This window comes from Ursus americanus, chromosome 12 (genome assembly GCF_024610735.1).
Source record: "Ursus americanus isolate L20-20 chromosome 12, mUrsAme1.1.p, whole genome shotgun sequence".
Lineage (NCBI taxonomy): Eukaryota > Metazoa > Chordata > Mammalia > Carnivora > Ursidae > Ursus > Ursus americanus.
The window spans coordinates 2747104-2771672 of record NC_142138.1 but is presented as its reverse complement, the minus strand read 5'-3'; the positions used below and the strand labels follow the sequence as shown (position 1 = coordinate 2771672).

At 46.4% G+C, this 24569-nt stretch overlaps 1 protein-coding gene across 8 annotated transcripts in view; it reads right to left on the bottom strand.

Annotated features, from left to right (window-relative positions):
• The window catches only part of ST3GAL3 (ST3 beta-galactoside alpha-2,3-sialyltransferase 3), a 183107-nt gene that overhangs the window by 74134 nt on the left and 84404 nt on the right, over window positions 1–24569 (bottom strand). For all 8 annotated transcript variants that reach the window (XM_087865806.1, XM_087865804.1, XM_087865805.1 and 5 more), the window contains 2 exons: window positions 22371–22413; window positions 968–1060 (listed from right to left, as the gene is read on the bottom strand). In XM_087865806.1, coding sequence (XP_087721932.1) covers window positions 968–987 — 20 coding nt within the window. In that variant the 5' untranslated portion in view covers window positions 988–1060; window positions 22371–22413. The remainder of the gene's footprint in view (window positions 1–967; window positions 1061–22370; window positions 22414–24569) is intronic.

Sequence of the window (24569 nt, the reverse complement as noted above, 5' to 3'; positions counted from 1 at the left end):
AATAAAATCTTTAAAAAAAAAAAAAAAAGGAAAGAAGCATAAAAACTAAATATTCTGGATTTACTTTCAGGCAAGCTGTTTCTCAGCATTCCTCTGCGAGCACGTTGGGTGCCCTAACCTCAGCCTGCTCAGGGATGGGATGCAAGCCATTTCCCCAGGGAACAGATCCCACCGCAAGAGGCCCCCTCCAGGACTCCTGTGCTGCAAGTGTTACAGCCCGACTCCCAGAGCGTCCTGGGCAGCCCTTCCTCCAGCCACTCTAAGTGCGACACTCCGAGAACTTTCTGAAGGAGCAGAATGACCGTGATAGTCTCAGTACACTCCAGACTGTGGACAAAGTCCACCCAAGCATGTCATGACCGTCTCTACACTAGGGCTTCGTGGAAAGAAAACTCGAGAAGAAAAGGCAGATATGTGAGCAAGGCCCCTGAGCAGTGGTAAAAGGAACTCCCGGGGTTTGGCACAGTTTCTTTCAGCAAGCTTGGTATCAGGAAATCAGGAACTGAAGAATGCAAAATGGACAAAGAGAGAAGGTGCTGGAACGGGCAGCCTCTGAAACTCCTCTTTGTTCCCTACTTTATTTGGATATGCTTCCCTGAAGCCATGCGGTTTTGATACCAGGGCTCAGAGCTTCTGTGCTGTGTAGCCTTGTCTGGCTGCCTTTCGGTACCCGGCTTCCAAGGAGCAACCACGTCGGTTCGACCCACTCCCTCCCCTCCAGAGACAGGCTGTACTCGCAGGTGTAAGCTCCCAGAGGCAGTGCAGGGGTAAGGTATAGCAAGGGCATACAGTGGGACTGGGATAGGAACCACCCAAAACAAGTCTTTTCCAGGCACCCACAGACTCAAGGACACAGAGGGTAAGTTAGAACAGAATCTTGCATTCTAGAGCATATCACTTGTGCAGCATTGGGTTTCTGACTCCTGACCAGGCTGTCTGGGCCGCGGGAAGAAAGAGGAGCACTTACCGGGGAAAGATGGCAGTCATCAGGGCTGAAGCATAGCCGGGCTTGCAAGCTCCCTCTGAAAAGTTTGCATACTTGGTGGCTAACTCAGCAGGCCTATGGGAAGAGAAGGAAAGTCACAGCTTGCCAGGCACTGAGCAATCAGTGGGGTATTAGTTCTTGAAGAGCTGCACGGTTTTTTAAACCTTGAATAAAGCTTCATTCTCTACAATCAGCCTTTCAGCCCCTTTTCTACACCAAGGCTTCGGGGGCGGGGGGGGAATCCCAAACCAAAGCCCTAAAGGAATAATAGGTAGATAAATTAGCAAGGCCCCTCTGATAGAATTTCATAAAAGGAACTCACTGGGTTTTACACAGATTCTTTGCAGCAAGCTCAATACCAAGGAAAACAGGAACTCTATCCAGGCTCCGAGACTGGGCAAGTGGAGCCTGGAAACCTAGGGAGAGAGCTGCCCAGGCTTTGACAGTCACAGGCACTGCCCTTTCAAGCTTTATTGTGGGGCCCTACACGCCACCCACGCCGGCCTCTATTCTCTCCACACAGACAAACTATGACCCAGCCAGTGGGAACCACTCTCAGTGTCCTGAAGTCAAATATATGTTGGGGCTATTGGTGTAATGATTAGGTGTTTAGTTGGAGACGCTCTCCGGCTCTCCTATTCTCTCTGCCTGGAATGTTCTTCCTCGTCCCTCTCCACCTGGCTATGTCCTATGTCCTGTGTCCCTCTCCACCTTCACAACTTTCAGGTCTCAACATCACTGGGAGTAATTCCCTGACCCTCGGGTTGGGCTAGGTGCCTCCCCTGGGCCCCATAGTCCGTCCCCCTGCCACCCACATTACATGCTTACCCCTAGAGGCACTCGCCACACTGTACTGTAATTGTTGGTAGTATGTCTCCCTCATTATACTGTGAATTCCCAAGGCCGGAGTCTGATTTAACCCTGCATCCCCAGTCCCTTGTGAAGAGATGGGCCCACAGAAGATGCCTATAATTTTCTGAAGGAACAAAATCACACTGATACAGTCTCACTGCACTTGTACTGAAAACAAGACAATCTCGGGAGCCTACAAGTCAGAGTGTTTGGGGAATATTTGCGGAATATTTTTTTCAGAAGACTTGTGTGTCCTAGCTCTGGTTTTGTGGCGGTGACTACAGTCAAATCCCTTCACGTCTTTGGGCTTCAATGTCCTCATGTGTTCCATGTGGGGCTGGAGTCACTGCCCCGCCACCAAAAACTCTTGCCAGTGCAGCCCAGAGAAAACCGCAGAGGAAGAACAGGACACAGTGACTGTGAGGCTGGAGGCCCTGCCTGCTGGGGCACCTGAGGGAGCCCTGGCGGGCTGCCAGTTCCCAGGCCCAACCTCCCCCGCCTCCACCCCTGGGCCCGCTGCCAACACGCGATGCCCAGCTGCTCGACTGTGCTGGGGCCCCGCGTAAGTCTCCCCTCGGGGCTGCCTTCTGCGGGAACTGGGTGGGGCAGGTCTGGGGAGAAGGGGGCTGGCGCCCGGACTGGAGAGCCAGGAACGATGATGCCACCGCCTATCGTGTGTCATGTGTGATTCACTCGTGTGCCCCTGTGGGCCTAGCCCAGGGCCTGGCACAGAGTAACTGCTCACTGAATTTAGACGAACTCATCTGTACCCATGTGCAATTTCTTCCAGAAATCTACTTTTTTTTTTTTTTTAGCCTTTCCTACCAATGAAATGTAAAAGCAGAAATGCAGATGCAAATGCCCCGTGCTAAGCCAGAGTTGAGGCTTTATTTGGTAGGCAAAAGAAAGTCAAAGGTTTAACAAGAGAATTTACGTACAGTGTTTTCTTATGTAAACAACTGTACTTCCAAAACAAAATGTAAACTTCAGTACAATTGATGACCTTGCGGGAAGCTCTTAGACGAGGCACAGTGACTGAAATACAGATTTTTTTCAGTTCTTCAACAGCCATGTGAGCAGGTGCTCTTAGTTATTAATTTACACATGAGTTCAGAAAGATAGATTTATCCAAGATCCTAGGACTAGGAAAGTGGCAGACAGCAGTGCAGGAGCTCTTAACATGGCGCTACCACCAGTGCGGCCCATGGGAAGCACCATCACAGAGGGAAGCCCCGAGTCCGCGGATAGCTCGAAAGTGGTCAGTGCTGGCGGACAGGGGTAGACCAGAGGGTCAAGAGGGCCTCACACCGCTCTTTTATAGTGTGTATACAAGTAGTGAGGTGTCATGAGTCCCTCATATTCGCGCCTCCCAACCCCTCCACTATCTGTGTGCCTGCCTTGTAACCATGGGTTCCTGTGTTCTTTCTGGATTCCAGAAAGTTTCACATTGAAGATGAAAGATGGATGGCAGTTGACCCTCTAACGCAATGCCCCAAAGAAATGTATACACAACAACAGACGAACCCTGGGTCACGCGTTTCCTTTCTGGTTTACACCGTCACCTCTGGCGAGGTGCTTCAGGAATAAGGGCCATGGGCAGCCCAAGGTCCGTGGACTCAGGGAATCTGTCGTGGAGAAGAGAGGGCACTGGCCAGCTGGAGCACGGGGAAGGCTCTTCCCATGATAAGGCCAAGGTAGCCAGATGTCGAGGATGAGCAGCTCTCAATCAAACCCCCTCTTAGAAGGCAACAGGAACTTCTAAAACATACAGCCCCGAGGACAGTGGGCCAGGTCAAGTTATTACCAAATTAAAATGCCTTAGCAGTGGCCTCCTGACTACCCCAGGGAGAGAAGAATAGGGGGAGTGTTGGGGATTCTGAGTCATACAGCAGGCTGGGACCTCTGGGGCAGTTAGCGGTCAAAACCACCGAGATTAACAGTCGCCAACTCCCTCAGGCCAGAATAGTTAGTTTCTCTAAGGCACTCACACTCCAAATGCCAGGAGGCCCCCACAGATGTCTGATCAAATCATTCAGCCCTTGTTCTTCTCATAGTCTCCAGCTGGCCTTTCATTTTGGGAGATTTAGCATTTCAACCAGTAAGAGCACCCATTGTCCTGCAAACGTGACTACTAAGCCCCTGGGGTGAAGGGTGTGAACCACTGCACTCAAGAGGAAATCCAGGCGGACAGACTAGAACCCAGGAGTGGGAACCAAGCTTCCACTCCCCTGCTTCACCCAGGAGCAAGGAGCTGAAGGATCAGGCCAAGCAAAGGTTGCAAATGGGAAGAGCATACAATCTGGAATGAGAAACTTTCACAGAGGACACTGGCAAGTTGTGTGACCTTGGGCAAGTGATGGAAAATCTGATTCTCAGCTTCTCATCTGCAAATGGGAACCACTCAATTCCCAGGCTCTTGGGAGGATGTGGTGAGAAAGCGCACGTGGAGGGGCTGGCTGTCCTCCAGAGCACTGCATGGATGTTATGTGTGAAAGATGAGGTGGCAGAGGCAGGCATCCAGATCATGCAGGCTTTGAACGCTTCGCCAGAGTTTGGATTCTGTCATAGGGGAGCGTCACCGAGTGACGCCCAGTGGGACGGTGCCTTTAGGGATCAATGTTTGAGAGGTGTGGAGGCTGTGAGAGGCTGGAAGGCGCAGTCCATGAGACAGAACACTAATCTGGAGAGAGGGAGTGATCGTTCCGTTGCCAAAGGCCAGGACGTGTCTCAAGAAGGACAGAGGAACCACCTGCATTGAATGCAGTGGAAGGGCTGGCAAGCGGTGGCCACAGGCTTGACAGCTGGCTTTGGTGACATGGAGGTTACTCCTGACCTTGACAAGAGCTGATTCACTGGAGGGTGGGGGTGAAATGCTGATTTCACTGGGTTTAAGAGAAAACAGAAGTGGGGTCATGGAATAGAGACTACTGTTTTTGCTATAAGGGGAGAGAGAGAAATGGGGCAACAGCTGAAGGGAGGAAGCAGGGAGAGATGTTTCTGAGGTTAGGAGACAGTTTAGCACATTGGTTTTTGTTTTTGTTGTTGTTGTGTTTTGTTTTGTTTTTCAGTTTAGCACATTTGTAAGTTGGTTGGAATAAGAGGGAAACTCCTGATATGGCAGAGATAGGACGGCTGTAGGACAATGTCCTTGAGGAGGTGGTGGGGGTGGGGGGGGGGGGCGGGAGCAGGGGGAAGGACCTAATACAAAAGTAGGAGGGCTGGCCTTCCTCTGCCGGCCCCGCCCCACCCTGGCCAGGGACTGTCTATTCACTTTGCAACACACCATTCCCCTCCACAGCAGAACCAGCCCACCTGCCTGCGGGCCCCATTTCCCCCAGCAGGCTTTCACCTTAGCTTGCTCACTTGTTTCCACGCTCTTTCTCTCCCACCCCCTCCCCTGCCTCCCTCTCATTCATTCATTCCCACATTCACTCAACAAACATTTAGAGGTGAAAGGGTCACTCTGCTTGGACTTATGTCTGGGCTCCACCCCTTCCTCGCTGTGTGACTTTGGGCATGTTACTGAATTGCTCTGTGCCTTCATTTCCACATCTTTAAAAACTGGGATGATACACAATTGTACCAAGGGTTAGGGTGAGAATAAAGTGCTTTTAAGTAACTGGAATTAAAATAAAAACTTAAGGGGCGCCTGGGTGGCTCAGCTGTTGAGCGTCTGCCTTCGGCTCAGGTCATGATCCCAGGGTCCTGGGATCGAGCCCCACATCGGGTTCCCTGCTCAGCGGGGAGTCTGCTTCTCCCTCTCACACCCCCCCTTGCTTGTGTCCCCTCTCTCGCAGCCTCTGTTAAATAAATAAATAAAATCTTTAAAAAAGAATAAGTAAATAAATAAATAAAAATAAAAACTTTAAAAAAAGAGACATGACAAATAAACACAAAAACAAAAAAACAACAACAAAAATAAATTGCATCCAGGTCCTTGTGTAGCTTAATAGTTCATCTGTTTTCATCACTGAACATTATTTAATTGTATGGATGCCCCCACTTTGTGTATCCATTCACCTTGACAGATATCTTGGCTCCTTCCAGTTTTTGATGATTTTGAATAAAATTGCTATAATTACTAATTTTTTTAAAAAAGAGAGAGAATAAAGTGTTTAGTACAATGGCTGGCACTTAGTTTCCTCTCAATACATGCCGATTGTGGGACACCTGGGTGGCTCAGCCGGTTAAGCATCTGCCTTCGGCTCAGGTCATGATCCTGGGGTCCTGGGATCGAGTCCCACATCGGGCTCCTTGCTCAGGAGGGAGTCTGCTTCACCCTCTGCCTCTGCTGTTCCCCCTGCTTATGCTCTCTCTATCTCTCAAATAAATACATAAATAAATAAAACCTTTAAAAAAAATACATGCTGACTGTAACAGCCTTGTTGTTGTGTGTGCTGGACACTGGCCAGGGATTAGGAGCACAGTGACGGCTAGGCCCTGGTTACGGCCTACCACCGGTTACACTGAAGAGTAACTGTCCATATAACTGATCCTTCTCTCCTAGGCCATGAACAATGAGCATGGTGCAGAGCAGAGAGTACCAGGCACGGCCCTGAGTACACAAGCACCCAACAAAATGTTTGTTAGAGTGAACACAACTGGTTACCTTGACCAGTTGGAACGTTAATTAGCAGAAAGTGTGGGGGAGAGGTCATGATGGCTGGGGGAAATGGAGATGGGACTGTGAGGGTTCTTCCTAGGCCTCTACAGTCCAGTGATGGGCATCTTGTGAGCAATGATCTAATTTCTAGAACCGTCTCAGAGAGGAGTGAAATCAGATCAGCCCCCTACTATGTCTCCTCCTTCACTCGGCCCCTAGCTCACTGCTGTAGAGTTCAGGAACTGGTCGTGACAACGGAACAAGACCGTGTAGGTAACACCTGGCATGCTGCTTGACAAGCAGCAGCAAATAAGTACTAGTGTCCTTTCAAGCCAGTATAGCAATTTAGTCAGAGCTCGCCAGTATCATCGTCGGAGGACTTGCATGAACACAGGTGAGAACCCTCGGCCCGGGTCTGGCCCCACCCCTGCTTCCTCAACGCTATCCTCTCTAACTTTGCTGATGAGGATGCATTTCTCCAATTACTAGAGATCTGTGTCTGGAACATGACTTGGGAAATGGCAGAAGCAGCTTAGGTTAGCTTTAGTGACCCTACACACTCATTAAACATTTTCATTTTCCTTTCTTTCTGAAGTCGATTAATGAAAGAAAGGCCACTTAATACTGTCATGGATATGTTCAAGCTCCAAGATGAAACTTTTCTCCTTAAGGATAATTTCTGGGGCGCCTGGGTGGCACAGCGGTTAAGCGTCTGCCTCTGGCTCAGGGCGTGATCCCGGCGTTGTGGGATCGAGCCCCACATCAGGCTCCTCTGCTATGAGCCTGCTTCTTCCTCTCCCACTCCCCCTGCTTGTGTTCCCTCTCTCGCTGGCTGTCTCTATCTCTGTTGAATAAATAAATAAAATCTTTAAAAAAAAAAAAAAAAAAAGGATAATTTCTGTCTTCTCTGACTCAGCCTCTTCCGTCTGACGCCATTATTACAAGCCTGCTGGCTCTCCTTGCACGATCACTAGTCTCTTCATGCACCCACATTTGGGGGGGGGGGGACAATCCATCCCGCCCTGGGCGTCACTGACCCTCTGCTCTTGTGAACACCAATGCAGGCTGGGGCTTCCACCAGTGTTTGCCCCACTTACGGCGATCTATAATAAACCTGGCAGCACCGTCCTATGTCTTTCATCACTTTCAGGCACAGGGACTGCTTGATCTGAGCCGTCTGGAATCTGCGGTATGTCTCCGCTCTAGCGGACCTGCCTTTCAGCTCTGGCTGCTTACCACGCACTGGGATACCTTCTCCACAAACCAGGCCACTCGCGCTTTGATCAGTGATCCTGGGGCTGACATTACTGTCGCTTATCTTTGTCTCCAGGACCTTGCCAGTTATTTTATTTGGGTGGGGAAGATGTTCTGCCGTAAGCTCTTGCGAGCGCCTCAGCCCGAGCTGTACAGGCAACGCTCACAGACACTCTCCCGGACGGATCTGTCGCAACTGCTCCAATTCGAGTTTGTTTCTACATTTCTTAAACAAAACAAAACAAAACAAAACAAAAACCACATCCTCTTTCAGGGTGGTAGTGGAAAGAACATGGAAACTAACATTTACGGAGCATAAACCATATGCTAATAGTTGACCTAATTATTTCATTTAGCTTTACAATAATTCTCTAAGGCGGTACAGCCCTGAGATGCAGGCATGCAGGGTGGAGAGTCCAAGAGAAGACATGGTTGGAAGATGTGCTGCTCTATTTCTAACACTATAAAATTTCCAATGATAAATTTTGAAAGGGATTGCACTGAATCTGTAGATTGCTTTGAGTGGTATGTACACTTTAACAATATTAATTCTTCCAATCCAAGAGCACGGAATAGCTTTCCATGTATTCGTGCCTTCTTCAATTTCTTCCATCAAAGTCTTCTAGTCTTCAGTGTACAGGTCTTTCACCTCCTTGGTTAAATTTATTTCTAGGTCTTTTATTCTTTTTGAGGCACCCGTAAAAAGATTTTTGAGGAATTTCTCTTACTGATAGTTACTGCGGTAATAAAATGCAACTGATTTTTGTGTATTGATTTTGTATCCTGCAACTTTACTGAATCCGTTTATCAGTTCTAACGTTTTTTGGTGGAGTCTTTCCAATCTTCTCTATATAACGTCAAGTCATCTGCAAATACGGGCACTCTCACGTCTTCCTTTCCGATCTGGTTGCCTTTCTTTTTCTTACCTGTTTTGGCTACGACTTCCAGTACTCTGATGAATAAAAGTGGTGAGGGTGGGCATCCTTGTCTTGCTCCCGATCTTAGAGGAAAAGCTTTCAGCTTCTTACTGTTGAGGATGATGTTAGCTGCGGGCTTGTTATGTTGAGGTAAATTCCCTCTATACCCACTTGTTCAGAGTTTTTATCACAAATCGATGTTGAAATCTGTCAGATGCTGGGGTGTCTGAGTGCCTCGCTCAGTTGAGCATCTGGCTCTTGATTTCAGGTCATAACCTTGGGGTCATGAGATCCAGCCCCACATCAGGCTCCATGCCCTATGGGGAGTCTGCTCGAGATTCTCTCTCCCTTTCCCTCTGCACCTCCCAACCTGCACGCTCTCTCTCACTCTCTCTAAAATAAATAAATAGATCTTAAACAAAAAACAGGTTCCAGAGAGCCAAGGTACTATGAATAATAACAGTATTATTAGTTTTTTCTTGTGGCAGGCAGGGTGAATTAGCCGGGAATTACGCACTGGACAATAAAATACACGAAGAGGTGCCTGAGCCTGAACAGAAGGCGATGGCATCTGGATACTGTGAAGAACTTTCATGTGTTCTGAATGGGCCATAAACAAACACAGGAGCATCTCTTCTTTCCCCATTGTTCTAAATCCTCATCAGTAAATCACTGTATCTCACATGGACCCATCAGTGTGTTTATACACCAGAGGTGTTACAAAATATAGTTAGCTGGGGGGTGCCTGGGTGGCACGGTCAGTTAAGCGACTGCCTTTGGCGCAGATCATGATCCCGGGGTTGTGAGATCGAGTCCCGAATTGGGCTTCTTGCTCAATGGGGAGCCTGCTTCTTCCTCTCCCTCTGCCTGACACTCCCCCTGCTTGTACTCATGCATGTGCTCTCTCTCTCTCTCTCTCTCTCTCTCTGTGTCAAATAAATAAATAAATTCTTTAAAAAATATATTTAGCTGGGGCTCTGCACACCCTTGGTGCAGCCCTACTTTAAGGTAAGTATTATTCTCATTTTTGACAAGACAAACTGGGTCTAAAACCCATCCTGTGCTCTCACCAAAGCCCTTGCTTTCTTTCGCATAAAGAACAACGGGCACAAAAGGTAAAAAGATTTGAGTTTAGGTAACTAGCTCTTCTACTTACTACTTGTGTAACTTCAGGTAAGAGGTAATCAGTTTCCTCAACTCTTACAATAGCTATAATAATACATATTTTCTAGAATGGATGGAAAGATCAAATGATTTCCTGTAACAATGTCAGTCAGAGCGTTCTTTGAAGGGTGATAGAAATGTCAGTGTGTGTGCACTACTGTAAACGATACTGTATTTTTATTTATTTTATTTATTTTTTACATGGGAGCTATTGGTTTTATTTTCCCAGACGCAGCAATTCTTTGAAGGCTTGAGTTTTTACTTGCCAAACAGGGATAATAACGGTACCTACCTCAGAAGTGAGGACTGAAAGAGATAACGTATATAAGGCTTGGTGCTTAGTGGGCATGCAATATACTATTAGTAATTAATATAAGTGTCCTCTGTTTCTGCTAATCCAAAGCTTACACTGGAATAACTAAAGCATATGGCATCGCTGTCCTCCAGGGGGTCACAGTCTAGTATTATGACGTATTAGGAAACAAATACACATCATAGGTGTCATAATCATATCAAACGCAGGTCTGGGCATCTCTGATGGACATCTTCAGCCTCTTCTAAGGCAGAGTAGGCCTCCTGGCACCCCCAGGCCTTTGTACTGGCTGGTTCCCTGCCTGGCACTTCTTTTCTGCCACTATTAGGCTCCTGGGGCTGCCACCACAAATTACCCCAAACTGAGGGGGGGGGGCGGCGCTTAAAACAACAGAAACTTATCCTCTCACAGTTCAGGAGGCAAGAAGTCCGAAATCAAGGTGGTTTCCTCAGGTGGTTCCTTCTAGAGGCTCTCAGGGAGAATCTGCTCTGTGCTCTCAGCTGTAGCTGCGGGTGGCAGCCAGTAATCCTCAGCGTTCCTTGGCTTCTGGGTGCATCACTCCCCTCTCTGCCTCCACCGTCACAGTATCCCCTCAATGATACTGAGTGTTTAATGTCAAATTCCAACTGCTCGTTGCTGGTATATAGGAAAACAACTGACTTTTGTATATTAACCTCGTATCCTATAGCCTTGCTATAATTGCTAATTAGCTCCAGGAGTGTTTTGGCAAGGCTCTGGAATCTTCTACATAGACAATCATGTCATCTGTGAAAAAACAGTTTTATGTTTTCATTCCCAATCTCTATGCCTTTTAATTCCTTTTCTTTCTTTTCTTCTTTTTAACTGAATTAGCTGGAGTTTACAGTATAATATTAGAAAGGAGTGGTGAAAGGGGACATTTTTGCCTTTTCCCAGTCTTGGGAACACATCTCGTTTTCTCGTTAATAAGCATGATGTTAACTACAGGGTTTTTCATAGGTGTTCTTTACCATACTCTATTACTAGTTTGCTGACAGTTTTTTTCCCCTAAAATCATGACTGGATATTGGATTGTATCACATGCTTTTTCTGCATCTTATAGATATGATCTTATAATTTTTCTCCGTTAGCCTGTTGATGGGATGGAATACAGTCACTGATTTTCTACAACTGATTCATCAGGTTTGCATACCTGGAATAAATCCCACTTGGTCATAGTGTTTGATTCTTTTTCTACATTGTTGGATCCAATATGCTAATATTCTGTTGAGGATTTTTATGTTATGTTCACGAGAGATAACAGACTGTAGTTTTCCTTTCTTACAATGTCCTTTTTTTAAAGCAACCTCTACATCCAATGTGGGGCTTGAACTCACGACCCCAAGATCAAGAGTCACATGCTCTACCGACTGAGCCAGCTTTATGTTATGGTGCAAGAGATAACGGTCTGTAGTTTTCCTTTCTTATAATGTCTCTTTTTTTTTTTTTAAAGCAATCTCTACATCCAATATGGGGCTTGAACTCACGACCCCGAGATCAAAAGCCCCATGCTCTACTGACTGATCCAGCCTTTTCTTATAATGTCTTCATCTTGTTTTGGTTTTAGGATAATGCTAGCTTCACAGAACAAGTTAGAAAATGTTCCCTCTGTTTCTATTTTCTGGAAGAGATTGTAGAGAATTGGTATCATCTCTTCCTTAAATGTTTGATAGAACTCACCAGTGAAACCCACTATGTGCAATGTTTTCTGTCTTGGAAGGTTATTAAATTTTGATTCAATTTCTTTAGTAGATACAGACCTATTTGGATGATCTATTTCTTCTTGCATGAGTTTTGGAAGTTTGTGTCTTCCAAAGAATTGGTCCGCTGTACCTAAGTTATCAAGCTGCCTTTACAGACTTGTTCACAATATTCCTTTATTACCCTTTTAATATCCATGGGATCAGGAGTGACGATGCCCCTTTTATTTCTGATATTAGTCATTTGTATCTTCTCTCTTCTTTCTTAGTTAGCCTGGCTAGAGGTTTATCAATTTTATTAATTCAAAGAACTAGCTTTTAGTTTTATTGATTTTTCTCTACTGATTTCTGCTCTTTATTTCTTTGATGGCCTCCTACGTACTATCTCTTTACACTTCTGTCCTCTCCAACCCACCTGCTCTCCCGCAGTCAGAGTCATCTAGCAAGGTCAGAACTAATTATGTTTTTCACCTGCTTAAAACACTTTGATGGCATCTTTTGCCCTCAAGATGAAGCCTAAACTTCTTATTGTTATATCGAAAGCCCTGCATTCTTCCAAGACTTATCATGTCTCACCCCCATTCCTCCTGGGGATTTGACAGCACAGCAAAGACAAATAGTAAGTCTTTACACAAGTATTTATTTCAATTATAGATAAGGAAGAAATATTTAAATAGGCCAATAGAATGTACAGGAAACTCTTGAAATAACTGATTCAGATTTTAAAAGCTCATAAAGGAAATACTAGAGAAAGGGCTGGTAACCAAAAATTAATATAAAATAGATTTTTGAAAGTAGTGTTTAGAGACCTAGAGATCATAATGGAAGCTTGAAAAAAATCACAGAAAAGGCACATCCTGATATATCTTTTCATTATAAATGTACATGAGGACAACACAAAAAACGTAAACTCAAAAGGAAAAGAACCCACAATCCCACTACCCTAATACAAGTACTACTATGTTCTGCCATAGTTATTACGATGTATTCAGATACGATTATAGTGACAGGCTTGAAGGCTATATCCCCATGGTTCTCAACCCTGGCATGTTAGAATCACCCGAGGGAACTTTTAAACACTAAGGCACCTAAGTCTGATTCCTGATCTGCTAAATCAGAATCTCTGGGTGGTGAGGATCTGGGTTGAGAGCCAACGCATGCAGACAGACTCCTCTCTGTGGGCAGGGCTCTCCCCTCAAACCTGAGTTTATTCTTGGTATCAACCAACTGGGAACGTGCAGAGTTCCTCAGACAGAAGACAGTATCTTTTACAGCAGTGATTCTCAATTTGGAACCATTTTGGACACTGAAGAGCTTAAAAAATCCCACTGCCCAGACTACACCTGAACCCATGACTCCTGAATCTATACCGGGTGGGACGCAGGCATGGGTAATTGCTTAAGCTCCCCAGGTGATTCCAGTATGCAGCCCAGTTCAGGAGCCCCTGCGCTGAGAGCTCCAGGTGAGCTGCAAAGTAGGAACGTGGCTCTTTGGGTCTTGATCATATAGGTACTGAGACGTGCAGGAGGAAGTCTTTGAACAGTGGGGGCTGTGAACAGGCTAGAAGTTGGGAAGCAAAGAGCCCAGTCGAATCCTGCCAGGCTGCACTCCTGCTGTGAACTAAGGATGGCTCTGGCTTGAGCTATCTACAGAAGAGACAGAACTCTGTAGTTTGCAAACAGACTACCTTTTTGGCTTTCTTATGAGCTCGGGGTTTATTTCTCTGCTGTTCCCTTTTTGTCTTCAGTGAAATATTTTTAGCTTCCCTTAGACGAACCAAGAAAAAAGGTTTTTGTTGTTGTTTTCTCCCCCCTCTGTTTTAAAGCATTAAAGAGAACCCGTGTTCTCTAGAGTCAACGTGATGGTGGCGGCAGTTCTTGAAGTGAGAGACCCTCCAGGAGAGAGTGACACGCACGGTTAAAGACAGGGGTCACATGGTAGTCCTCTTCCTTGCCCTTCCCATTCCTCCAAAATCTTCCAGTATTGAGACTTAGGGTCTGGGTTTTGTTATCACAGATGGCACTATTCTGTTTTATATCCTCCTTCTCTGTCCTTAATTGAATTAACCCACATTTACTGAATATTTACTGTGCACCAGGGACACTACACGAGGCACTGGGAGCACACCTGTGAGAGGGACATTCAGTCCTCCTGCCCTTACAAAGTTTACTTAGGATCAAATTGACAGTGTGAACTTGGAAAAAAGAGAAAGCTCTGTGGAATAGCGGCACAAGTAGAAAGTCTGGAGCCAGGCGGAGAGGGTTCGAATGCTGGCTTGATCGCATACTGTTCTGTGAGCACAAGTACATTATCTCTATGGTGACTTAATATTTGTTAAAATGCATTTAAGTACCACCTACTTCATAGAATTGTCCACCAATTCATTCATTCATTCAACAAATGTTTACTGAGCAATGACCAAGCGCTGGGCACTGTTTTAGGTGCTAAGAAGTAGTAGTGAAAAAAATAGACAAACCCCTTCTAACTACCCTTCCTCTAGTAGGAGGGGACAAACAAAAGTAGGTAAAACATAGATACCAACAGTGAAAAACATTCTGGAGAAAAACGGCACAGTAGGGGGAACGGGGAATGCCAATGGAAGTTAGGGTTACGACTTTAAGTGGGATAGACGGGGGAGATTTGAGGTAAGGTCTGAAAAGGTGAGGCAGTCTCCGCAGGTATCTGGGAAGGGCATCCCAAACAAAGAAATGAGCAAATGCCAAGAGTCTGAGGTGGGAATGGGCCTGGAGTATTTGAGGCGCAGCAAGGAGCCCAGTACAGCACAATAAACAAGATGAGTAGGAAGAAAACAGGAGTCTAGACCGTGGAAGGGCCTTGGCTGAGCATGTTAAAAACCCTGGCTCTTATTCTAAGAGAAATGGGGAGCCACTGGAGAGTTCTGCGCACAGGACTAACTAGGTCTATCTTGCACTTAACAGGATGGATAACTTTGGCTGCGGTGTGGAACTGGACCACAGGGAAGCAAGCGTGAGAGCAGGCAGGAGTGCTATCACGTAGGAGATGGTGGTTGTCTGCACAGAGTGACGGTGAGACAGGGAGTGAGAAGCGGCCGGACCTCCAGATATTTAAGGTAAAGCCAATAGGCTTTACTGATGATTAGTGTCAAAGACATGATGCTAAGGTTTTTGACCTGAGCAACTGGAAGGACGATGTTGCCATGTACTGGGGTAGGGAAGATTCTGGGAGGCAGGGAGTGTGAATCAGGAGTTTGGTTCTAGACCTGTGAAGCGTGAGGTGCCCACACACCCATGTAAAGGAGGCAACTGGACCAACGAGTCTGAAGTATGGGGCAAGAGGACGAGGCTTGCACTATCCATCTGGGGGTCACCAGCTTCAGATGACATGGGATCGAAAGCCGTGGGACAGGTGAGGTCTTCTAAGCGGCTGTGGTGAGGACGGGTATAACACAGAAAGCACCAAGTACAGCACCGGGCATATAGTAAGTGCTCAATAAACACTTGCCCAGTGCAGCCACAGGGAACTCGGCAGGCCATTCGGGAAACAGTAAACTAGGCCTCGGTGTATATTTTAGACCGCCCCAGATTTACGGGCCTTTCACTGCTGACTTGGGTTTTCACAAACCTTTGGAGGTTAAAAATTCTTGGTTTTGGCTTTCATGTCTTTGTGTCTTCACAGAGAATTCTTTCCGGAAGTAGACTGAGCACGAGAGTGCCCGTGCTCTCGCCCACACAGTGACTATAAAACACCACACCGTGGCAGCAGACAGCTTTCCCAGAGCACGGAGCGCCTGTCCACACTCAGCTGGAACAGACGAACCCCCCCACTGAACCAGCTCCCTGAGGGCTGGCACGAGCTCAGGACACATGTCCCTACACACCAGGGGCCGGCTCCTTCGAGGCTGCAGGTGCCTCTTCTCCCCACCACACTAACGGGCACTTACCCGGTCCTGGTGTCACGCTCCTCATAAGTGAGATTTCCTTACGGTTCTGTGCTGCGCGCTCTGCCTCCCGAGACTGGTGGGCCTAACCCCCTCTTCCTCTGAGGCCTTGCTCAAATGTCACCTTCCAACAAGGCCTACCCTGACTACTGCACTCAAACTCACACTCCCTCCTCCAGCTCTCCCCTGTCCGGCTCTATTTTCTGCCATGCCACTTACTACCTTCCAAGATATTGAAAACTTTACTTACTGGTTATACTTTTTGTTCAATGACCACGTTGTCCACTGGGATATCCTCGCAGTGCTCTGTGCTCAAGTCCCTCAAGACATTGGTGAATAAAGCTCAAGTCCCTCAAGACATTGGTGAATAAAGCAGGAAGTGCTCACCTCACTGGGGGAGCAGCAGCCCCTAGCCCTGAGCCTTTCCCCAGGACCCCCAACTTTGAACAGCCGACTTTCAGAGAACCCGGAGCCTCCCCAGGAACCAGACTGCCCCCCTCCCCCACAGGTATCACCCAGTCAAGCTGTCATGAGTACACCGAGAGCCTGAGTGTCCTCCCCACCCCAGGGGAATACGAGATTAATTCTTGGGCAATCTGGGGGCAGCCTCACATCCTGGTTATTCTCCTTCAGTCCCTCCGTTACACCCTTGTCGGTTTCCTCATGCGCAAGTCACTGCTCTCTGCTTCTTCTCAGCCCCATCTCCCACTTCTCCCTGACTGCACTATGCTAACTTTCCCCCGTGTCCTGTGAAGTCTTGTCCCTTTACATCCTCGGCTTCTTCAGTGAACACCCCTTCCATCTGCTGCTTTCGCAGAAACCCGGGTCTCCCCGAAAATGGCATTTCCTCTCCAGCCCTGTGTGATGGAGGCTGCTCTTTCTTGTATTCCCCACGATCCCTCCTATCCTCTTTGTACTCCACGTATGCTTTCGAGCCGCCAATTATGTCATTCTTATTAGATAAAGTCAAAAACAAAAACCCATTTATTGTTCATGCTATCCAGAAACACTACCTCCTACCCCCCCCCACTGTTCTCATTTATTCTCTTCCCATTCACTAAGTGCTTAGCTCACAAGACACCCTTCCCTTTTTTTTTTTTTTTTAAGATTTTATTTATTTATTTGACAGAGAGAGACAGCCAGCGAGAGAGGGAACACAAGCAGGGGGAGTGGGAGAGGAAGAAGCAGGCTCCCAGCAGAACAGGGAGCCCAATGTGGGGCTCGATCCCAGAGCCCTGGGATCACGCCCTGAGCCAAAGGCAGACACTTAACCACTGAGCCACCCAGGCGCCCTGACACCCTTTCCAATCAAGCTTATAAGGTCACCTGTTTGGCTTAGAATTTTCAGTTTTATCCCAATTACAAAAAGGATAGTTGGTACTCAAGAAATATTTGGGGGGGGGCGCCTGGGTGGCACAGCGGTTAAGCGTCTGCCTTCGGCTCAGGGCGTGATCCTGGCGTTCTGGGATCGAGCCCCACGTCAGGCTCCTCCGCTATGAGCCTGCTTCTTCCTCTCCCACTCCCCCTGCTTGTGTTCCCTCTCTCGCTGGCTGTCTCTCTCTCTGTCAAATAAATAAATAAAATCTTTAAAAAAAAAAAAAAAGAAATATTTGTGGGGCACCTGGGTGGCTCACTCTGTCAGTTGGGCGTCGGACTCTTGGTCATGATCTCGGGGTCATGAGGTCAAGCCCTGAGTCAGGCTCTGTGCTCAGTGGGGAGTCTGCTTGGGATTCCCTCTGCCTCTCCCTCTGCCCCCTCCCTGCTCATGCACACAGACACACTCTCTCTCTCTCTCTCTCAAATAAATAAAATCTTTAAAAAATATATTTGCTAAATGTTAGTGAAAAAATGAAATCTGGGGCATGGAGCAGTAGGCAAGCTGAGGTTCAAGTCTCATTTTTGGGTTATATCCTTCCAATTTGGCAGACACTAATAAGGGTACAGGATAGGTGAATCTCATCCTTGGATGATTATTATTATCCCCACTTCATAAATCACTCAAGAATATAGTTAGGAAGACACGGAACTGGGCTTTAAAAATCCATGTCTGACACCACAGCCCACGTTTTTAACCACCAAAAAACACGACCCTCTTGAACAACATAGCTTGCAGTTAAAAGACAAGGTTTCATACAGCTCACTGCATATAAGTATTCTGAATAATTTTCATAGCATTGACACAAGATTTTGTCATATAATACAAGCAGTAGGGAATTCTCAAAGGAAACAGAAAACTACTTTTCTCCATGGAGATATAATTAAAAGAATATAGTGAAGACCAAAAAAAAATCCAAAACATGTATTCCCAGATTTGTGGAAAATCACTGGATACACAGACATTTTAATTAAGACTGTTTCTGTGTAGCAGGATTTCAAGAATGGAAAGCACCTGAGGTGGGGAGACAATTTTCATGCAGATATATCTGAGCAGAACTCTCGGTTAAGGCAACTAGGATCGTGGGCCAAACCCGACCTACTATCTTGTCTTTCTGATGGCCCATGAGGAAAGAATTATTTGTAAGAGCTGAGAAAGAAAAAAAAAATCAGAAGAATATTTCATGATACATAAAAATTATATTAAAATTTCAGTGTTCATAAATGAAATTTCATTGGAATCCAGCCCTACTCGCTTGTCTGCATGCCGTCCACGGCTACTTTTATGTCAGAGCAGCAGAGCTGAGTAGTTGCAGCAGAAACAATGAAGCCAATGCTGGCTAAAACGTTGACCATCTGGCCCTTACAGAAAAAGCTGGCCAACCCAATACAGATCATTTCTTCTGACTCATCTTTCAGTTCACTAACATGGTCTTCAGTTCTACCTAACCCTTCTAAATCCTATTGAGTTTTTAATTTTACTAAATGTGTTCTTCAATTCTAGAAGTTTTGTTTTTCCAATCTAATATTTTGTTTTTTATAATCCCCTATTCCATGAATAGAATACATAATTCAATCTTGTCTTTATTTTTTTAAAAACAGTATATCTAATTGCTTTATCAGTTGTGTCTGGTAATTCTGATTTCGCAAGTCTTTGCTGGTCCCCCTCTGTTGTCTGGTGTTTTTCATAGTTCTCACTCATGGAGCCTTATTTCCTCGTGTGCTTAGTTATTTTTACTGTTGTTAGCTGTTCATTTCCTTGAAAGGTTCTTTGCAAGGAGCTCACGTCTTCCTCCAGAGCAGGCCTGCCTTTGCCTCTGTCAAGACCTCGGCGGCACTGCCAGTCTGGAATACCTTAAACTCTCATATACTTAAAGGTCATGGCTTGAGGTTCCATAGATCACCTGGTTCCCAATATCAAGTGTTGCTTTTTTATTAACGTATTGCCCTGATCCACTCCGAGTTCTGGCAACCTTTTCTGTAGTCCTGGTTGAGGGGTCCAGGTTTCCTTCTAGTTCATCCTATGCTGAGTCCTTCGGGGTTCCAGTTTAATGTGCAAAGGATCAAAAGATGGAAAATAGGGGCGCCTGGGTGGCACAGCGGTTAAGCATCTGCCTTCAGCTCAGGGCGTGATCCCGGCGTTATGGGATCGAGCCCCACATCAGGCTCTTCTGCTAGGAGCCTGCTTCTTCCTCTCCCACTCCCCCTGCTTGTGTTCCCTCTCTCGCTGGCTGTCTCTATCTCTGTCGAATAAATAAATAAAATCTTTAAAAAAAAAAAAAAAGATGGAAAATAGGGAAAAGATATTAGTAGAACTGGAGGTTAGAATGAGAAGGTCTAACATTTAAATTCTGATTAAAGGGGAGTAGAGAGAGAGTGGGCAGAGGCAATGTGTAAACAGATGATGACTGAAAAAGTTCCAAAACATAAGAATTCCTATACTCCAGAAGTATAGTGACAGATGGTGGCTACACTTGTGGTGAGCAAAGCATGACCTGTGGACTCTTCAAATCACTACGCTGTACACCTAAAGCTAATGTAACATTGTGTGTCAACTATGCTTCAATTTTAACAACCAACTCTGTAAAAAAAAAAATTTGTTTAATTTTAAAATTAAATAAATTTTTAAAAATCTAAATGAATCCAATCAAGATAAATAAAAACAAATTCTTACATTTATAAATTTATTCATATTTTATACAACCCTTTCTTCTATTCTTCCTAAAAACCTTGGGAGGTAGGTATTACTATCTACAAACTGGGACTCAGAGAACTAAAACAAATTATCTACAGTCATGTAATTCTAAGCAGCAGGGGCAGAATCCGAATCTCGTTCTTCTGATTCAAGTTCAGGTTCTTTCCTGTACGTCGGAAGTAGAACACAACACAGCAGAAGGCGACTTCGGAAGAGGAGATCCGGCCACTGCTAAGCGATCACCTCCAGAACTCAGAACCCTTAACTTGGAAACTTTCCCCTGGAGGCAGGTCAAAATCATTCCCACACAGCCATGCTTTCTTCTGAAGATAAGCACTGGACTGGAAAAGTCTTTGCAGTAAGAGGAACGTTCTAGCTTGTACCTTACCTTGTGAGTTATTCCCTGGGCTAGAGACCAAGTTGACTCAAATGGTTCATTGGTCTGGCCTGGTTCGCAACAGAAAGCTGCACAACAGCCCACTGGGTACCAACTGTCGGGGCGGCAGGACGGGAGCGTCCTCCTAAGCCCCCTCCTTACGCTGCTGGAGACGGTTTAAATACTGTAGTTAACATGTCCCAGGTGGCAGGCCTTTTGTTCATCAGTGTGATCTGACTTGGTAAATTACTACATCTCTTCCATTCTGGTGGCATTTCACTTGTTTACAGCTTATACTTGTGAGTTCTTGTTCGCCCAGAGCACTAAATTAAGAATTTTTCTAAGGGTGAAGCCTATGGCTTTCTAGCATAATTGGGCCCCATTCCCCAGATGTTAACACGTGGCTGACATCTCTCTACTAGCCTGGTAAAAACAGCAGAGCATCCTTCCCTTGGAGCTGCCTCCACGGTGTATAAAAGCTGGGAGAATTACGACACCTGAACTCAGTGTACGAGGCACGAGAACCACAAAGCCAGAAGCCGGGAAACGGGCCTAGAGGTTAGACTATTCAGCGGGAAAGCCAAATAGCCCCAAATTTGATGTCTCATGTGTAGGCGCAGTCACCACCATCACAAGCAGCTACGGTCAAGAGCTCATGCAAGAGAGGAAAGAAAGGAGACCCAATTCCCACCTTTCACATCCGTCTGGTACAGGGACCAGGGGTGTACAAAGACGACAGACAACCGAAAGGAGCCACAGGCGGTTCTGCAACCATATACTGCAGACCAGCCACGCGAGAGGTGCCCTGCAGGGCACGAACACACAGAATGGCTGCAGCCCAATCTCGAGGCATCCCAGCCTAACTGGGGAAGTGCACGGCCATGCACCTATCCACGCAGCCACGGTCTCGAGGCACCCCAGCCTAACTGGGGAAGTGCACGGCCATGCACCTATCCACGCAGCCCCAATCTCGAGGCACCCCAGCCTAACTGGGGAAGTGCACGGCCATGCACCTATCCACGCAGCCCAATCTTGAGGCACCCCAGCCTAACTGGGGAAGTGCACGGCCATGCACCTATCCACGCAGCCCAATCTTGAGGCCTCCCAGCCTAACTGGGGAAGTGCACGGCCATGCACCTATCCACGCAGCCCCAATCTCGAGGCACCCCAGCCTAACTGGGGAAGTGCACGGCCATGCACCTATCCACGCAGCCACGGTCTCGAGGCACCCCAGCCTAACTGGGGAAGTGCACGGTCATGCACCTATCCACGCAGCCACGGTCCGGGTTCACCGAGCACCTCACAAACACACACCAGCACTGTTTAGGTGCTAGGGAGACCGAGAAGGCCAGAAGAGGATTCTGAAGGGATTAGATCCTCTGTACTTGAAAGCCCCTATGAATTCATCATTTCAGTTAAATCCTTACAATAACCCTGTGAGGTAGGACTATTGGTGTCCTCATCTGACAGATGGAACTGAGGCTCAGAGTGGTTAAGGAGCTTGCCCCAAATCACAAAGAGAGTAAATGGCAATCCGGGATTCGAATCAAGCCAGGCCTGGCTCCAAGCCCGTGCTCTTAATAAATTGATAATTATTACACAGTTAATTATAGTACGATGAGATCACTGGTGACAGAGGGAGAAAATTCACAGGAAGCATTGAGGAAGAGATCATGAATTTTGTCTTCGAGGGAAGAGGTGGTCTTTGAGTTTTCCTAGGTGAGCAGCAAGGAGAGGGCAGTGTGAGCACAGATAAGAAGCACATGTCGAGGCAGAGGGGGGCAGAGGGTTTGCCTGTGGCTCAGTGATAGGAACGAATGCGGGAGAGGAAGTCTGACCACGGAAGGCTTTGCACGCCAGGCTGCAGAGCATGTCTGCCAGGCCACTGCCTCCTGCTCCAACTCAACCACCCTCTGCTCTGTAGCAGAAGCCTTTCCAGGGGCCTCCTTGTCCCTCGCACCTGGCAGTGACTCCTTCTGTAAGGAGCTGCCTGTGCCAGCCAAATCGAAGGCTACAATCCTATCTTCTCTGGGCCCCTGCAAACGGGACGTGCTCCAAGAGGCTGCTGACGGACTGAGGCCAGAGGCCCCGGGCAGTCCCCCAACAGACACGGGGCTGAGCAGGTGACCCTTCGAAGCTGGACCCCAGCTCCCACAGACATCTCTACCACAGAGATCAGGCGCTTTCTCATTCTACTCACAGTTTAGAGTCCAGCTTCAGGAGGAAACCCAACCGATCATACTCTGAAAAAGAAAAGCAGAAAATGTCACTGAAGTCAAGCCACTGTTGACACTAGCAGATTGCATTCCCCAGACACAGACCACAGGCACAGACAACTGCTCAAGGAACAGAGCCAAATACATAAGCCACGACTAAATTTAAGTCATAGCACTCCTGCTGAACACCTGTTTTATGAAGGACCAGGTTCAATGCCAGGTGTTTCCCAGGCCCTCTAGCCCAACAGTCCTATGCTGGCATGTAACTGCCTTCCTGTTTAAATGTGGTACTTGACTGACATTTACTTAAACCACAAAACCAGACCCCTAGAGAAGTAACAGGGCCGGAAGCAATCTCTGCTTCCTCTAAGCTCGAATCATAATTTTTGCTGAAGCAGCCGTGTTCACTACGGAGTGAAGATGTGGCAGCCAAGGGTCTTCAAATCCATGGCAATGAACCCATCCTCTTCATGACAACCACAAAGAACTGAGAGATCTGACTACATAAAGGGAGGAAATTAAAAATGAAATCGAAAAATAAGTTGTAAGATGTTTACAACAAATGATAAATCATTACTAGTTTAAGTTCTTTATATCTTCCCTCTTTCTAAAATGAAGTTGAAGCAGTTTTACAAAGTTGTATGAAGTACAAGATTTTTAAAAAAGAAGGTATCTGGGACCAAAGGGGAAAATAAGCATAAGAAAAAGAAAATACATCCAGGATAAGAATACCAAAACCGGATGACCTATAAGGTCCTATGTGCTCTCTGAAGGAAGATTACAGATTTACCCCCAAGATTTCTCACAGCTAAAGTTAAATGCAAAGCATTGATATAAAACGGTTTACAGTGTTCATAAAATAAGCCAGGAGAATCAGCTATTCCTGCTACTAAGACTTGAGAAGTGTCATAAGATTATTTCCTATAGCTTTGTTCAAGGATTGCAAAACGTGTGTGTGTGTGTGTGTGCACGCATGTGTGTGTGGAAGTGACTACATCAAAATAAGACAGCCAACGAATGCAGTTCCCAGCCGGCCCGGCTTCACCTCAGGGTGAATACCACACCGAATACCAAGACCAAACAGCTGAATGGAGAAGACCACGCAGCAAGGCTTCTGAGGAGCTCAGTCTTTAATAAGCAACGATGGGCCGAGAGAAGGAAGTTACAGATACTGACAAGTACCTTGCAGGAGCCATTCTGCCAGGCCAAGCAAGGCCCACGATTGTACTTTCTTAAGCAGCAGAGCTGCAGTGAGAGAGTAATTCCTCTTCTTAAAACTGAAGATACCAACTAGGACACACAGACCACCAGAAGCTTGCCTCCCAGGAGAATACGCTTGGGCAGTCAAAGCCTTTCCTCAAAATAATGCTGCTTTTGCTCTAACTCAGATAAATGGCTAGGAGACTTTGCTTAATATATCAGGAACCTATAAAAGTCAGTAAGAAAAAAAAAGGTCTCAATTTTAAAAATAAACTATAAACAAAATTTGCAAAAAGGGTTAGTTTCAAAGGTTAATACTCTTTCGGTAATTCTATTTATCATTCCATTAAAAAAAGGAAATCTCATTAACTTGCCTATACCTGTTGCTTTTCCCCCATGTGGTCATAACCTCGGGGCAACTAGCCTGCTACTGCTCCTTGGCCCCGAGCTAAGACCTCCACGGATGTACAATGAATCCACACTTTGGCTGGTTCCTTCCAGAGACACCAAGAGAATGTTTTCTGCTTGTTGCAAACTCAGATGTCAGGGCCAAGCAAGAACGTAACACAAATGAGGGAAGGAGGGGGGACGTGCTACTCTCCCATAGTAAGTCATACTACTGATTTTAGCTTATTATGAAATGTTTTTTTTCCACTATGCATTTTTTTTTTAAGATTTTATTAATTTATCTGACAGAGAGAGAGAGACAGCCAGCGGGAGAGGGAACACAAGCAGAGGGAGTGGGAGAGGAAGAAGCAGGCTCCCAGCAGAGCAGGGAGCCCGAAGAGGGGCTCGACCCCAGGACCCTGCGATCATGCCCTGAGCCGAAGGCAGATGCTTAACGACTGAGCCACCCAGGCGCCCCTTCACTATGCATTTTTGTACAGTAGCCATAATATCTATTGATTATCTGCCAGCAGCATCTTGAATTTTGTTTTACACATACATAGACTAATCGTATATTAAATAGATAACACTTTGCA